Source organism: Bufo gargarizans, chromosome 10 (genome assembly GCF_014858855.1).
Source record: "Bufo gargarizans isolate SCDJY-AF-19 chromosome 10, ASM1485885v1, whole genome shotgun sequence".
NCBI classification, from domain to species: domain Eukaryota; kingdom Metazoa; phylum Chordata; class Amphibia; order Anura; family Bufonidae; genus Bufo; species Bufo gargarizans.
Window position 1 is genome coordinate 111,424,268 of NC_058089.1, and position 17,348 is coordinate 111,441,615.

The 17,348-nt window shown below is 48.5% G+C and overlaps 1 protein-coding gene across 1 annotated transcript in view; it reads right to left on the reverse strand.

Moving 5' to 3' along the window:
* Positions 1-16,911, reverse strand: part of LOC122920828 (serine/threonine-protein kinase Nek11-like) — a 202,856-nt gene extending 185,945 nt beyond the window's left edge. The window contains exons 1-2 of the mRNA XM_044270580.1: positions 16,720-16,911; positions 13,032-13,192 (exon numbers count right to left, since the gene is read on the reverse strand). Coding sequence (XP_044126515.1) covers positions 13,032-13,192; positions 16,720-16,737 — 179 coding nt within the window. The 5' untranslated portion in view covers positions 16,738-16,911. The remainder of the gene's footprint in view (positions 1-13,031; positions 13,193-16,719) is intronic.
* Positions 16,912-17,348: the final 437 nt, after the last annotated feature.

Genomic DNA, 17,348 nt, shown 5'->3' on the forward strand with positions numbered 1-17,348 from the left:
CCTGCCATTGAGAATATAATATGGTGCCGCCTGTGGAAGGGCATAGACCCAGCAAGCAATTCCCTGTGGCTGGCACTGCTGTAGACACTGATGCAGGTTTGGTTAGTGAACACTGTGGATGGCATTATGTGGCACTATTATACGGGCACTTGTCAAGCTCTGTTATGTGAGCACAGTGGCTGGCACTATTATGTGGGCACTGTTGCTGACAATGTTATATAGACACTAGGACTGACTATCATGTGGACAATGTGTTAGCTCTGTTATGTGAGCCCTGTGGCTGGCACTATTATATGGGCACTGTGGCTGGCACTATTATATGGGCACTGTGGCTGGCACTATTATATGGGCACTGTGGTTGGCACTATTATATGGGCACTGTGGGTAGCACTATTATATGGGCACTGTGGCTGGCACTATTATATGGGCAATGTTGTAGCCACTATTATATAGACACTATGACTGGCTCTTTTATGCAGGCACTGTTGATAGCGCTGTTATATGGCCACATTGGCTCTGTTATGTGGCACTGTGGCTGGCGCTATTAAGTAGACATTATGGCTGGTTCTATCCTGTGTTGGCACTGTTATGATGGTGCTAATATATAGGCGTTTTGGCACTATTATATGCCTGCCACTGTTATGTGCCCACTGCTGTTTGGTTGTGCTGTCGCTGTTACTTGGCTGGCTCTGTCATGTAGATGGTTCTCTTATCTGTACACTGTGGCTGACTTTAATGGGTGGGGGTAAGGATGGGCTCTGTTATGTGGGCACTGTTATATGGGCCTGGCACTATTATGTCGACACTATTATGTGGGCACTGTTTTATGGGCCTGGCACTATTATGTGGGCACTGTTATATGGGCCTGGCACTATTATGTGGGCACTGTTATATGGGCCTGGCACTATTACGTTGACACTGTTATATGGGCCTGGCACTATTATGTGGACACTGTTATATGGGCCTGGCACTATTATGTGGGCACTGTTATATGGACCTGGCACTATTATGTGGGCACTGTTATATGGGCCTGGCACTATTATGTGGACACTGTTATATGGGCCTGGCACTATTATGTGGGCACTGTTATATGGGCCTGGCACTATTATGTGGGCACTGTTATATGGGCCTGGCACTATTATGTGGGCACTGTTATATGGGCCTGGCACTATTATGTGGGCACTGTTATATGGGCCTGGCACTATTATGTGGGCACTGTTGCCGGCACACTTATCTGGGCACTATTATCTGGCTCTGTTATAGAACAATGCAGTTGGCACTGTTATATTATGATGACTGTCCGACCAAGGACAACATCTGCACGGAGTTTGTATGTTCTCCCCGTGTTTGCGTGGGTTTCCTCCGGGTTCTCCGGTTTCCTCCACGCTCCAAAGACAGACTGATAGGGAACTTAGATTGTGAGCCCCATTGGGGACAGTGTGATGCCAATATCTGTAAAACGCTGCAGAATATAGTAGCGCTATATAAGTGCAAATAATAAATAAACAGTCATTGAATGTTGTATTATGCATTATGTTTTATTATATTTTCCTAGAAGCAGTTCTTTACAGAGGCACCAGATGGCGGCATACACCGTACCTTACAGAAAAGTGAAGACACCTTGTGCTACTTACTATTCAGGCTTCAAGGTCCATTGACAATATTTACTGTCTCCAGGAAAAAAAATGGAGTTTTGGATAAAATTGGTGCTAAACGTTTTGGCAAAGAAGAGGTTAACGGCATATCAGCCAATGACACATGTAATATACCAATCAGGGACTTGAGAGAGTCAATCACAGTGAAAAAACCTCCTGATTTCCCCTATTCTTTCTCTCGCGCACCCTGTAATGAGAAGCATCATCGAGTAGCTCGACGGTAATTAGACCAAAAATAATGCTGTAAGTAAAAATGTGGATGTTCCCTAATTTATCCTTCTGATCAGGGATTCATAGCGCTGCTAGTGCCCCACCACGTCCCTCTGCCGCCACCATCTGGACAGTGCCCGGAACTACACAGGCACATTGTACGTACATAGAGCGCCACTTAGTGGGCAAAATGCAAAGTGAACAGTACATTTATCTTCTACTTTAGGGCTGCAGAGCTAACACTTTATCTTGACATTAACAAACCTAACTTCACATAGTATAAGTTTTATAAAATCGCAAGATGTGTACTGAACCACGCTGGGCCACGTTCACACCTGGGCCGCATTTTCAATTTTTTATTTCACGGTGTAGGAAGCAGCAGATCTGACATGGGCTGGATTCTGACGGTGCCTGATAGACCCCACTGACTATAATGGCGTCCAAATGGTCTGCGTTATGATTTCCGTAGTACTACTGGACAACACATCGTATTTTGTCCGGTATTTTTGCCGAAACGTCCGCAACTAATGTTAGCCTAGCCTTAAGGGGTCCCCAGTTATCTGCAAATCTTTTCAGTTTCAGGGCTTCAGCTTCTTTCCATTTCAAAAGCTCTCACAACGTACATTATTCTTTCTTGTGCATTATCCTAGTTCCTTGACATTACAGTGTGCATGATTCTTGTGCTGTGACACCACCTTGTTTAATATCCCTGTGGAGCAGCAGTACTGTTTCCATCATTTCTGTGCTACAGTTTTACTGATTAGATCGTCAGACTGGGAATTCACTGTGTGAATTATGTTTATTGGGACACCACTGTGTATTTTATCCCACTGCTGTGACATCACTGTGTGCACTAGATCACTGCTGTGACATCACTGTGTGCACTAGATCACTGCTGTGACATCACTGTGTGCATTAGATGACTGCTGCAACATCAATGTGGGCATTGTCCCTGCACTATGACATCACTCTGCATATTATTCCTGTAGTGTAGCTTTACTTTAATTAATTATTCCTTTACTGTGATATAGCTGTGTGCATTATGCTTGTACCGTGACATCAATTTGTGCATCATCCCATGAGACATTACTTTGTGCATTATCCCTTTACTGTGACATTATCATGTGTATTACCCTGTACAGACATTACTTTGTGCATAATCAATGTAATGAGACATTACTTTGTACATTACTCTGTACAGAGACATTACTTTCTGCATTACCCTGTACAGACATTACTATGTGTATTACCATGTACAGAGACATTACTATGTGCATTACCGTATACAGAGACATTACTATGTATATTACCCCGTACAGAGACATTACTTTCTGCATTACCCTGTATAGAGACATTACTTTGTGCATTACCATGTACAGAAACATTACTATGTGCATTACCATGTACAGAGATATTACTATGTGTATTACCATATACAGAGACATTACTTTGTGCATTACCATGTACAGAGACATTACTTTGTCCATTACCATGTACAGAGACATTACTATGTGTATTACCATGTACAGAGATATTACTATGTGTATTACCATATACAGAGACATTACTTTGTGCATTACCCTGTACAGAGACATTACTTTGTGCATTACCATGTACAGAAACATTACTATGTGCATTACCGTGTACAGAGATATTACTATGTGTATTACCATATACAGAGACATTACTTTGTGCATTACCCTGTACAGAGACATTACTTTGTCCATTACCATGTACAGAGACATTACTATGTGTATTACCATTGTGACACAGTGAGGGGTTGTGTCTGACAAGGCAGATATTTTCCTCCCAGCATGTGCTGCTGGGCTGGTTTCCAGCCAGGTGAGGTCACATACTGGACCGGAGTTTAAGTGTCGGTCCAGGTTTTGGCAGCACCTGGCTGTCCTTAAATAGGCAGCTGGGCTCAGCAGAGATCTCTCTGTTTTTGGGGATCTGAGGCTTTGTGCCGTGCTGAAGGGCTGAGAGCCGCACGCTGGGGAAACAGGCGCCCTAAAGCCTGCTGTGGACTACTGGAGGGAGAACTGACAGCAAGGTGACTTATGTTATATGAACTTTCCATTGTGTGTGAACTAACACCAATATTGCAAAGTTACATGCTGTTTTGTGCAATTGCCTCAAGTGTGAATAAACACTGACATTTTGAGTTAAGTACTTGTATTTTGCCTCTGTACTGCACCCGCTTACCCTATCTACCAGAGCGAAACTCCACAGCATGTACAGAGACATTACTATGTGCACTTCCATTAGTACCGGAGGACCAGGAAGCGGTGAACGCTATGTACTTACAGCTTCCTGGTCCTCAGCTGTCGGCTGTGCAGGGCTGCGCACAGCATGAGGCGCTTGGTGACGTCACGCTGTGCGCGCCAATTCAGAACACAGCCGACAGCAGGAGGAAGAGGATTGCAGGCGGCAAGGTCCAGGAGCAGAGAGGTAAGTGTTTTTTTATTTTATAAAAAATGAGTCTGCTGGGGTTATAATGGCGGCTAATGAGGCATATAGGGGCTAATGAGGCATATGGGGCTAATGAGGCATATAGGGGCTAATGAGGCATATGGGGGCATATGGGGGCTAATGAGGCATATGGGGGCTAATGAGGCATATGGGGGCTAATAAGGCATAATAGGGGCTAATGGGGCATAATGGGGGCTAATGAGGCATAATGGGGCTAATGAGGCATAATGGGGCTAATGAGATGCATAATGGGGGCTAATGAGAGGCATAATGGGGGCTAATGAAAGGCATAATAGGGGCTGATAATGGGGGCTAATGAGACATAATGGGGCTAATGAGGCATAATGGGGCTAATGAGATGCATAATAGGGGCTGATAATGGGGGCTAATGAGGCATAAGGGCTGATGATGGGGCTAATAAGGCATAATGGGGCTAATGAGGCATAATGGGGGCTAATGCGGCATTATGGAGGCTAATGAGAGGCATAATGGCTGATAATGGGGGCTAATGAGGCATAAGGGCTGATAATGGGGGCTAATGAGGCATAATGGGGGCTAATGAGGCATAATGGGGGCTAATGAGAGGCATAAGGGCTGATAATGGGGGCTAATGGCATAAAGGTTATATATATATATACTGTACATACACATGCGCGGTGTGTGTTTGTGCTTTTGGGGGCACACCCTGCAATAGACTGCACACGCCTATGCGCAGAAATCATGACTATTGTCCCAGTAGTGAGGGAAGAGTCCGTTGGATGGCACTGGATCATACTGGTTGACAGATACATAACCATCAATTAGTGATGTCATGAGTTGTTCACTACTGTCCTTCTCCTCCTATTGTCTCCTGAAGACATCTTATCTTACATCTTCTCTGACTTAAAGGGCATCTGTCAGCAGTTTTGTACCTATGATACTGGCTGACCTGTTACATGTGAGTTTGGCAGCTGAAGACGTCTGTGTTGGTCCCATGTTCCTATGTGCCCGCATTGCTGAGAAAAATGAAGTTTTAATATATGCAAATGAGGCTCTAGGAGCAACGGGGGCGTTGCCATTACACTCAGAGGCTCTGCTCTCTCTGCTGGTGCTGCACCCTCTGTTTACACTGCCTGTCAATCAGAGTGCACGCAGCACCAGCAGAGAGAGCAGAGCCTCCAGGTGTAACGGCAACGCCCCCGTTTTTCTAAACTGAGCATGTGCGACCACTGCAGGGAGGTGGACTGAGAAATAAGGAAAAGCACAAACAGCAGGTGGCGCTATACAGATACATTTTACTGAATAACTCACTGGCTTTACAAAATTTTTCATTACACAAAATTATAAAAGTATTTATCAGATCTAGGTGCTGGATTGAAAAATGTACAACCCTTTTAGTGGGAGTACTCACATTTTTTTTTGTGGTGTCACTCAATTCACCTACTCCAAGGGAGCTCGGGGGGGGAGGGGGGTTACTTTAACTCTGAGGGCAGAAGTGGTCAGAGGTGGAGAGCCCCTTTAAGAAAATGTACGGTAATTCTATTTAGGACTCCTGATGTAATTGTAAGCTTGGGTGCCACGGAGGATCCTGATCGGCAGGTCCACTCCACTTACATAAGTCTGCTGCTTTCCAACAACAATGAGAGGAGGCGGCAGCTCTGGGAAGAACACGTGGCGACCCCATGGAAACCCAACACATTGCCTGCAATTGTAACTGGATGCTCTTCAGGGAGGCCATATGGCGACACTCTCATCACAGAGACGCAAGGGAATAAAAGGGCTGAATCAGATATTCAACAGCAGAATATTATAAGCAATTACAGCAATAAAGAACACGTGGACGCTGTGCATTAAACATCACGCACACCCCAAAATTAGCCACGCTAAGAGCTGCAGTCAGAATTCTGCCGGGCTTCAGAGCAGAATTTTCCCCACATTCCCTGTTTGATCTGGTGGTTTGCATTTTGGGAAGCGGCCTCACATAGAGCACTGAACAGTTGTATATGATAAAGGGGGGCAAATATAATAATAACCAGCAGAATAGTGAGTGCAGCTCTGGAGTATACTACAGGATGTAACTCAGGATCAGTACAGGATAAGTAATGTATGTACACAGTGACTGCACCAGCAGAATAGTGAGTGCAGCTCTGGAGTATAATACAGGATGTAACTCAGGATCAGTACAGGATAAGTAATGTATGTACACAGTGACTGCACCAGCAGAATAGTGGGTGCAGCTCTGGAGTATAATACAGGATGTAACTCAGGATCAGTACAGGATAAGTAATGTATGTACACAGTGACTGCACCAGCAGAATAGTGAGTGCAGCTCTGGAGTATAGTACAGGATGTAACTCAGGATCAGTACAGGATAAGTAATGTATGTACACAGTGACTGCACCAGCAGAATAGTGAGTGCAGCTCTGGAGTATAAGTACAGGATGTAACTCAGGATCAGTACAGGATAAGTAATGTATGTACACAGTGACTGCACCAGCAGAATAGTGAGTGCGGCTCTGGAGTATAATACAGGATGTAACTCAGGATCAGTACAGGATCAGTAATGTATGTACACAGTGACTGCACCAGCAGAATAGTGGGTGCAGCTCTGGAGTATAATACAGGATGTAACTCAGGATCAGTACAGGATCAGTAATGTATGTACACAGTGACTCCACCAGCAGAATAGTGGGTGCAGCTCTGGAGTATAATACAGGATGTAACTAAATGATTTTCCTATTTCATGACGTAAAGTCATAGTTTTATTAAAGACACGGAGGCGAGTATTGCTATCTCCTTCTTTACTTTCCACCAATAGCAGCAAAGAAGAAATTTACATAATCATAACAATAAAGGATCCACCCCTCTCAGATCCTATAATAAGCAGTGTCCTCTTAGTAACTTCCTCTTTCTTTGGAACCGAAACACCAACTTCATAACCGGAACTGGAACCGAAACCGGAAACTGGAACCGGACCCGAGAATGATGAACAACCGGTCCATCACGTCGTAGAACTCAAGCCAACATGGCTAACACCTCCGGAAACCGGGAACAACGCAGAAGTCCATACTTCGTGGAACCTTCAACCTGAAACAAAGCAAATAATATAGCCAGTGTAAGGAGGCAGGCAGAAATTGAACAAAAACCGACCCAGGAAACGGTCGTATATTATAAGGTCACTGAAAACAGAACCATAAACAGTCAGTAATACAACTAAGCAAGTATACGTAATAAATAACCATAAACGACAATGTAAACAGTCCAATAAATTAAAATCACAAAAGGGCGGGCAGGAACAACCCAGGGCGGGCAATACTCGCCTCCGTGTCTTTAATAAAACTATGACTTTACGTCATGAAATAGGAAAATCATTTAGTTTTACCTCAAGACACGGAGGCTCATATTGCAAGTTCAAAGCTGATCAATAATCGATGAAAACACATGAGGGGGCGGACGAAAATAAAATTCTCTGAACGTTGTGGCCGTAGACCAGTCAGCCAAGCGCAAAATGTCCTCCAAACGAGCCCCCGAAACGGCCAGGGCAGTGGCAGGCCGCGCCCCTGGCCGAATGAGCGGTAAAGACCGCCGTATCAATCCCAGACAGGGACATGACCCACTTCATCCAACGCGCCAATGTGGGACTAGACACCGGGCCAAAAGGATGGCGGATGGAGAGGAACAGTTGCGGAACGTCCGCAGAGCGGTGAGTCCTAGTACGCGACTCATACTCCCGCAAACAGGCTACCGGACAGAGCGCCGGGGAAGACGGGAAACAGGGATAAGAGACAGACCGAATATTAGTCTTAGTGCGCCGCGTAATGTTAAACGTGACTCCCTCGGGAGAAAAGGACCTAGCGTCATGATCCAAAGCCCTGACATCGGAAACCCTCTTACAAGAAATGAGACAAAAGAGGGTCAACAACTTGGCAGACAGTTGCCGAAGAGAAAGAGCCGTGTTCTCAGGCCAAGCAGAGAGAAAAGAGAGGACCAGGGAAACGTCCCACGTAGTGGTGAAGCGCGGCCGAGGAGGCCGAGCCAAGCGAGATCCACGCAGCAGGCGTGACACCGAAGGGTGTTGGCCCGCCGGAACGCCATCAAAACCCTGATGAGTCGAAGAAATCGCCGAACGGAACAAATTAATGGTCCGATAAGCCTTTCCCGCCTCAAACAGGGATGTAAGGAACTGCAGCAAATGGGTCACAGGCGCCGAAACGGGATCAAGGTCCCGCTCCACGCACCAGCTAGCCCAAGATCCCCAAGCTGCCCGATAAGATTTTCGGGTGCCGGGAGCCCAAGCGTTGTCCAGGAGGCGTCTAGTTGCCTCCGAAATGCCTGCGACCTCTCCGGGAGTCCGGAGATCCGGCACGCCAGGAGCTGAAGGGAGCCGTCGAGCAGCAGGGGGTGAGGAGCACCCAGAGGGCCCTGGAGGAGATCCGTCCGACCCGGAAGGAGGAGAGGCACGTCCGTCAGGAGTTCCAGGAGGACCGGGTACCATGCTTGAGTCCCCCAGAAGGGGATCACCACCACCAACTCCGCAACCTGACGACGAACTTGCAGCAGCATCCTCGGGATCATGGCGAAAGGAGGAAACGCGTATTGCAGAGCCGAAGACCAGTCCTGAAGGAACGCATCCACCGCCTCCGCCTCCGGATCCGGGCGCCAGCTGAAGAACCTGGGAAGGTGAGTATTGAGCCGTGACGCGAAGAGGTCCACGGCGCAAGGGCCCCAGGTATCCGAGATCGCGGAGAACATCTCCGGCGCTAGCCTCCAGTCGCTGCCGTCCGTGAAGCAGCGGGAACTCCGATCCGCCCGGATGTTGTGTAGACCCGGAAGGTACTCCGCCTGCACCATGATGTCCCTGGAGAGACAGTAGGACCAGAACTCCTTCGCCAGTCGCGCCAAGGTAGCCGACTGAGTGCCGCCCAGGTGATTGACAGTAGCGGACCGCCGACACATTGTCCATGCGTAATCGGATGCAGGCATGCGCCATGCCATTGGAGAAACTGCGGATGGCAAACGAGCCCGCCAGGAGTTCCAGAGCGTTGATGTGAAGATGGCTCTCGGCCTCCGACCACCGACCCCCGGTGGAGACACCTTCGCAGTGGGCACCCCAGCCCAGGAGACTCGCGTCCGACTCTATCGTGAATTCCGGTTGAAATCCGAAGATCGCTCTGCCGTTCCAGGCTTCCAAGTTGCCTAACCACCAACGAAGTTCCTCCCGAGCCTCCTGATCCAGAATCACCATGTCCGCGAACGAGGCCCCGGAACGAAGGTGAGCAATCTTCAGGCGTTGAAGGGCCCGATAATGGAGAGGGGCTGGAAACACCGCCTGGATGGAGGAGGCCAACAGGCCAATAATACGAGCCAGGTGACGCAGGGACAGGGACGATGCTGAAAGGGCATGTCTCAATTCCTTGCGGATCGTCCGCAACTTCTCTGACGGGAGACTGAGAGATTCCGCAACAGAGTCCACAGTGAAGCCCAGGAATTCCATCCGTCGAGACGGCGTGAGGCAGGACTTCTCGGGATTCAGTAGAAAACCAAGAGCCGAGAGGAGGTCCGACGTCCATTGAAGGTGTCGAAGCAGCGCCGCCTGACATTGATGCATAATGAGGATGTCGTCCAGATAGATGACTAGACGTACACCCCGACTCCGCAGCCAGGCAACGACTGGACGCAGGAGCTTGGTAAAGCACCATGGCGCCGAAGAAAGGCCGAACGGGAGGCAAGTGAAGCGCCACACTTCGCCCTTCCACAAGAAGCGCAGGAGATCCCTGGACGAAGCGGCAATCGGGACCGTCAGATAGGCATCCTTGAGGTCCAGTTTCACCATCCAGTCCCCTGGGATCAATAAGTCCCGAAGGAGGTGAATCCCCTCCATCTTGAAGTGGCGGTAGCGCACCACAGAGTTCAGTGCCCGGAGATTTATCACTGGACGCATTTGCCCACCTTTCTTCTGAACTAGGAAGATGTTGCTGAGCACGCCCCTCGGGGCGGAAGGGGCCCTCTCTATCGCCCTCTTTTGAAAAAGGGAAAACAGCTCCAAGTCCACGAGCTCTCTGTCTGGTGGGGCTAGGGGAAATGGCGGGGGAGAAGGAATGAGGTTTGGTGAACCCGTGAGTTCTATGTGGAACCCCTGTACCGTGGTCAGCACCCACGGGTCTGATGTAATGCTGGACCAAACGTGGGAACAAAGACGGAGTCTGCCCCCTACACAAGGAACCAAAGAAGAAGCCCCCACAGGGGGAAGACTTACCGAAGGACTTTCGGAAATTGGGGTTTCCTCGGACAGACCTCGAACGCCATTGGCCGCCTCTGGCCGGGAAGAATGGAGGAGGATTCCTGTGGTCCTGGAAGGGCGGTCTCTGGTTGAAGGAGCCTCTGCCCGAGCTGCGGGCCTGAAAACTGGATCGGCCGGACAGACGGCCCCTGCTACTGCCGGCCCTAGTGGAGACCCGTCCCTGGAAGACCCTACGCATTGAGGACTGGGCCTTGTCCAGGGCAGTAAAAGCTCCCACGTATCTGCTGAGGTCCTTAATGAAGGAATCTCCGAAGAGCAGGCCTTGTGCATCCTTCCCTGCCTCAGTCAGTGCCAGGTTGGCCAATTTCGGATCAATCTTAAACAATATGGCTTTACGCCGTTCAATGGCCAGGGAGGAGTTGGTGCTGCCCGCAATACAAATAGCCCTCTGAATCCAGCCTGTAAGCTCCTCCGGATCTACCGGAGAGCCGTCCACTCTGGCCGATTCGGCCATCTCAAAGATTTTGGCGAGGGGCCCAAAGATGTCAAGGAGTTTATCCTGACAACTTTTCAGTGCGGAATCTAGCCCCTTACGGGGATTCCAGCCGGTCTTAGCCAAAAACTGTGTCATTTTTGGATCCACAGACGGCGTTTCACAGACCTTATTGGGGATCAAAGGTCTGGGGCATTCAGATCGGAGTTTACTGCGCGCCTCTTTACTAAGAGGGCGGCGCACCCAATGTTCCAGATAATCGCTCACATGAGCTACCGGCAACCACTCAGCCGACCTAGGGTGGTGGAGGGCATCAGGGTCAAACAACGGGTTGCCTGAAGGATCCACCGGGGTGGAAACCACGTTAGGGGCAGCGGCGGACGCGCCCACGGACCCGGAGGTGGATGGTCTAGGACCAGAGGTACCTGGCAACTCGGATTCCATCTCAATCTCAATATCCCCGTCGGAATGGCCGCTCGCCTCCGCGTAAGCCTCCATGTCGGATTCAATATCCGAATCCACATCGCCAGTCTGTGCTCTAGCACATTTCCACTTTCGCGTCCGTTCTGCCTGACGCGGCAAGGCTCTTTTGCGCGATCTAAGCGCGCTATCATGGGTGGCTTGGAACACACCGATCATAGTCTCCTGGGGTGCAGGAGGTTCAACAATGGTAGGCTGCGGGCTAGTAAGCACAGGCGCGGGAATAGAGGGGCCAGGGGCATGGGCAGCTAGGGCCTGAGAGATGGTTTTAGAGATCATAGAGGACATGGATCCCATCGCCTCTATAATAGCGCTGGAGACCGAGCGTTGAAGCTCTAGGGCCTGCGCATTCATGGCCGGAATATCGGGGTCCCCAGTGGATGGGGGGGGAATTGACCCAGAGGGGGAGCGATCAGAGGACATAATGTGGTAAATGTATATATATCTATAACGATCCTGATGGCCTAACCTAGCAGGGAGGTCTAAGCTAAGATGGCCAGGAATAGAGGGAAAAACCGAAACTAACTAGGGGTTAATCACCCCAGAAGCTGCCGAACCGGAGTAGGAGCAGGAGCACAGCCAGCCGACCGAAGTGACGTACGAAATCCCGCGATAGGAAGGGCGGGAGCTCCCCAAGATGGCCGCCGAGATCCCGCGAGATCTCGGAGCCGCGGGAAGCGAGCGGGACCCGCCGCTGACACCATGAAGCGCCGATAACCAGAGGGGACGCAGCGATAGGAGGTAAAGCTAAGGGGAAGGGGGGGAGACGCAGAGCAAACCCCTAAGAGAAACAGCGGAGAGACCAAAAGAAAACCGACGCAGGGGAGGAGGAACGGAGGTCAGAGGGAAGAAGAGGGGGGGGGGGAGACCCCCAAGCAATAAGCGCAATAAGCGCAATAAGCGTGGGGCAAGCAGACCCACAATAGGGAAAAATATACCCACGATGAGGGGAAACACCTAACCCAGCAAAAGGATAGAAAGGCTATGCATTATAGACAATCCTTAGCCAAATCACAGGTTAATAAAATTAATGAGATTCATAAAACATGTAACAGCCATAAAACACAGAAATGACTTATCTTTGGTGGAGCAGCAAAGAAAGAGGAAGTTACTAAGAGGACACTGCTTATTATAGGATCTGAGAGGGGTGGATCCTTTATTGTTATGATTATGTAAATTTCTTCTTTGCTGCTATTGGTGGAAAGTAAAGAAGGAGATAGCAATATGAGCCTCCGTGTCTTGAGGTAAAACTCAGGATCAGTACAGGATAAGTAATGTATGTACACAGTGATTGCACCAGCAGAATAGTGAGTGCAGCTCTGGAGTATAATACAGGATGTAACTCAGGATCAGTACAGGATCAGTAATGTATGTACACAGTGACTACACCAGTAGAATAATGAGTGCAGCTCTGGAGTATCATACAGACTCAGGATCAGTACACAATATGAATACAGATACCGCTACATTTGGATAAGCTTGTATATATCTAATTACTTACTGAGATTCCCTGTCTTTTAAATCAGTCACCAAATACGCAGTAGCAAACGATCCGCTGCCAAGCTTCTGCTGTACCACATATCTCTTCATCACATGGGATCCAGGAGAAAAGCCACTTTGCCACGTGGCTGCTGTCCTGTCTTTGTCCACAGATAAATCCATCTGTGAAAGATAGAAAAGAACCAGTTAGATTCAATTCCTTTTTCAGGATGACACTTTGTGATCTGAACCATGGGGCTACAATTTCTTCAAAATGTTTTTCTTATTCAATCCCTGCTTGTTGTCACTGAACAGAAACCTCACCCAGGTGCAGAGCTTAATAAGTGTATCAGAGCTGTCCTAACAAGAGGAGCGCCCGCATCAATGGACATGATCAGGGACAGGTTTTTTAGCCTCTGGGCATGCGCACATGTTTTCAGTTCACTGACAGCAAGCAGAGAAATTAAAAGATAACGTAGAATGTAAAGTTTAATCAGTAGTCCATATCTTGTGCAGTGTGCCCTATAGTGAAGCCTTCATTCTGCCGCAGCCTCGCACACCTGCTCTGGGCCGCTCCTCACTTACATAATTTACGGGGAGCAGGCGGAGATCTGGTTAATAATCGCAGGGAATCATTGCATGTGTAGCACCCAGCTGGGGCCCCCCGCGTCTGAGGACGATAGGGGCAGGTAAAGCAGCGCGGCTATGTCAGGCTCTGTACGAGACTGTCACGCTGGGAGACAGCTTAAATCAAAGGCTGAACATGCGCCAGATTAAACCTGACTGTCAGCGGATTCAAGGAAAACATCAGAAAACAATGTCACAGCCCTGGGTCCTGGGAAGATATCACCATGGCAACCATTATTTAAAGGGGGTTTCCTGTTTTATGTAATAAAAATTTAAAGGGGTTATCCGACTCTCTTTGTAACTGATGACCTCAGCATCTGATCAGTGGCAGTCCGACTCCCAGGTCCCCCGCCGGACAATTAGCTGTTTGAGAAGGCAGCGGCGCGTGGCCTAGGCGAAGCTCAGCCCCTGGGGCCATGTGACCGATGGTGGTGAAGTCACTGGCCTAAAGTGAATGGGGCTGAGCTGTGTCTACGTCATGTGACCGATGGTCCTCATTGCCTAGAGCAGGAATGGCTAACCTGCGGCTCTCCAGCTGTTGCAAAACTACAACTCCCAGCATGCCTAGACTGCCTACAGCTATCAGCCTACAGCAGGGCATAGTGGGAGTTGTAGTTTTACAACAGCTGGAGAGCTGCAGGTTGGCCAGCCCTGGCCTAGAGTAAATGTGGCTGAGCTGTGCCGAGGTCATGTGACCGATGGTCCTCATAGCCTAGAGTAAATGGGGCTGAGCTGTGTCTAGGTCACGTGACCGATGGTCCTCATAGCCTACATGTGACCTTTGGTTGTGTTGTCATTGGCCTAGAGTAAGCAGTGAGAAGTCCTTGGCGTTCACAGGAGCACCGTTGCCTTCTCAAACAGCTGATTGTCGGGGGTCCTGGTTGTCGGACCCCCACAGATAAGATGCTGGTGAGATATTCAGAAGATAGGTCATCACTTACGAAGAGTCAGAAAACCCCTTTAAGGCCGGCTAAGGCCAATGCCTAAGTTATAGAGGGGCATCTGCTGGAATGGCAACTGTGTAATGCTTGATTTCCCCTGTGGTGGCGCTGCAGGGAAACTGAACACTTGCTGCCCGGTCCCCTCCCCAGAATACATCTGATCATTGATCAGCTTATCATTGTGGGATCCTTCTTTAAAAAAAAGTTTAATTGCTAAAGCCGATAAACCCTTTCATCTTTTTTTTTTTAGTTCTACAGCTTTCTATTGTACTTTAAATGGGGTTTTACAGAAGGATAAAAGCATGGCTTATTTTTTCTAAAAACAGCGCCACATCTGAACACAGGTTGTGTGCAGTATTGCAGTTCAGCTTTATCATACTTAGAATTTTGCCAGGACGATCTTGCAAACTGACCCACAAAATGGTCGTTTTATGAGCAGTCCAGAGTGTTTTTTCGGCGTTCCCTGGTGGTCCACGGGGCGGGGGTTTAAATGTCTGAAATTTTACTTTGTAAATGTTAGTAAGTATGGCTTCATTCACGTCAACAGAGCTGAGGTGTAATACCATAAACAACCAGTGAACAGGGGTGGCGCTGTTTTTGGAAGTAAGAAGCCATATAGGTTCATTTTTGGTGCATTATAGAAAGTCATCCCATTTTGGGGTTAAACTGGTCGTGTGACGGAGAAAATTTCTAATCTAAAGAGCAAACTAAAAAAGAAAAAAAAACAATATAAATTAATAGATAATTATGTAAATATGTCTAAATTTCTATATAGATAAATATATGAATAAATATGCAATTATATCTCAATATAAAAAAACAAACAGTAACAGCAGCACAGGGGAAAAAAATAGTAAGGGCGCAAAATCCTGTGGAATAAACGGGTCCTCACCTTTTACCACATTTGGAGCGCTGCCTATTCTTTGGATACACTATATCTCAATATATAAATAAATACATAAATACATTCTATAGACATATAAATATATAAACACAATACATAGAAATGTCCTTCGGCCGTTCTATGAACAGTGGCTCACCTGTTACTGCTGAGCACTCGGTATAGACCTGGCACAGGTGACTACAGACATTACTGGCAGGGAGAGTCCATGTCATTGTTCATGGGGGGGGAAGGAGAATGAATACAAATATATTTACAGATCAATAAACCAAAACAACATCAATACTGAAAATTCAGCATGAGAGCGGAGGACAGCGGGGCACGTTGCCAATAATAAGGAGCAAACAATGACTGGGGAATTCCTGCACCTTCGTTAGGGTTAGCCCCCCCCCCCGTGACACAGCGTGGTACGCCCCAGGTGAGCTGCAGGCTTGGTCACAGTTGTCCCCGGATACTGGAGGTGACAGATATATATTACTGGTTCCTCGAAGGGGACAAACACTTTGCTCAAAGAACATAGGGGCATATTTCCAAATCCGGTCTAATATAGCGGTATGTAGAGACCAGGCGGTGTCACCATGCGCCAGATTTATCACAGCGGCCGGATGATAAATGCGTCTCGCTTTACGCTGCCTTTTAGTTGGCTTATTTTGCGCCAAACATGCATTTGAAATTTTGCGGATGTTGGTGCATCTTAAGACACACCTCTTTCTCACTAAGCCACACCCCTTGCCCAGCGATAATGAATGAGGCGCAACTTATATCTGGCGAATTTTATTTATTAATTTTTTTTTTTCTCCACCCGCCGCATTTATCTTAGTTAGGCCCCGTGTGTGCTTCCCGTTGCTGTATTGCGGACCGCATTTGCGGATCCGCAATACACGAATACCGTTCAGTGGGCATTCCCCATCACTTGAATGGGTCCGCAAATCCGGAGATGCGGAATGGTGCAGAACGGAAGCACGGAACGGAACCACTACTAAGTGCTTCCGTGGGGTTTCCTCCCGTACTTCCGTTCCGCAAAAAGATAGAACATGTCCTATCTTTTTGCGATCCGCTGCGGCTGCCCCACGGACTGTGCTGGTGCATTGCGGCCCGCATTTTGCAGCCCACAGCACGACCACGGGGCGCACACGTTCGCGTGCAGGGGGCCTTAATCTCCCCCATTATTCATTTTTAGGTTTTTCTGGAGTGCCTGGAGATGAAAAGGGCCACACAGGAATTTTACATTGGTTACCTACCTGCAGGAGATAGGTCATCAAATTGGCGGGGTCCAGGGCGTCAGCTGCAAGACGAAGTCACAGCGCGGCAGCGCCAGTCATGTCATGGTATATGGCCCTGTGCACGGCGAGTTGTGAGGACGCCATGGCGCTCACTGTAGCTCCGGTGACCGCCGAGGCTTCCTGATCGGGGAGGGTCCCGGGAGACAGACCATGCACCAATCACATATCGATGTCCTATCCCAGTGATGGCGAACCTTTTAGAGACCGAGCGGCCAAACTGCAACCCAAAACCCACTTATTTATCGCATAGTGCCAACACAGCAATTTATCCCGAATATTAAAATCAAGTACAATCCCCTCTGCACCTCCCCCCCCAACACTTGCAGGTAAGTGTCACCACAACACTGGCAGGTAAGTGTCACCACAACACTGGCAGGTAAGTGTCACCACAACACTGGCAGGTATGTGTCACTTAGGCCCCTTTAATTGCAGAGTAGAGGCCAGGGGCGGACTGGGAACTTAAAGTGGCCCTGGAAAAAATACTAAAAGTGGCCCCGTTTTGTAGTCGGGTCAAAACTGATGGAAGGCAGGGACAGTGATACCATACTGTGACACATGATACCACCCAACAAATACCACGGTGCGTC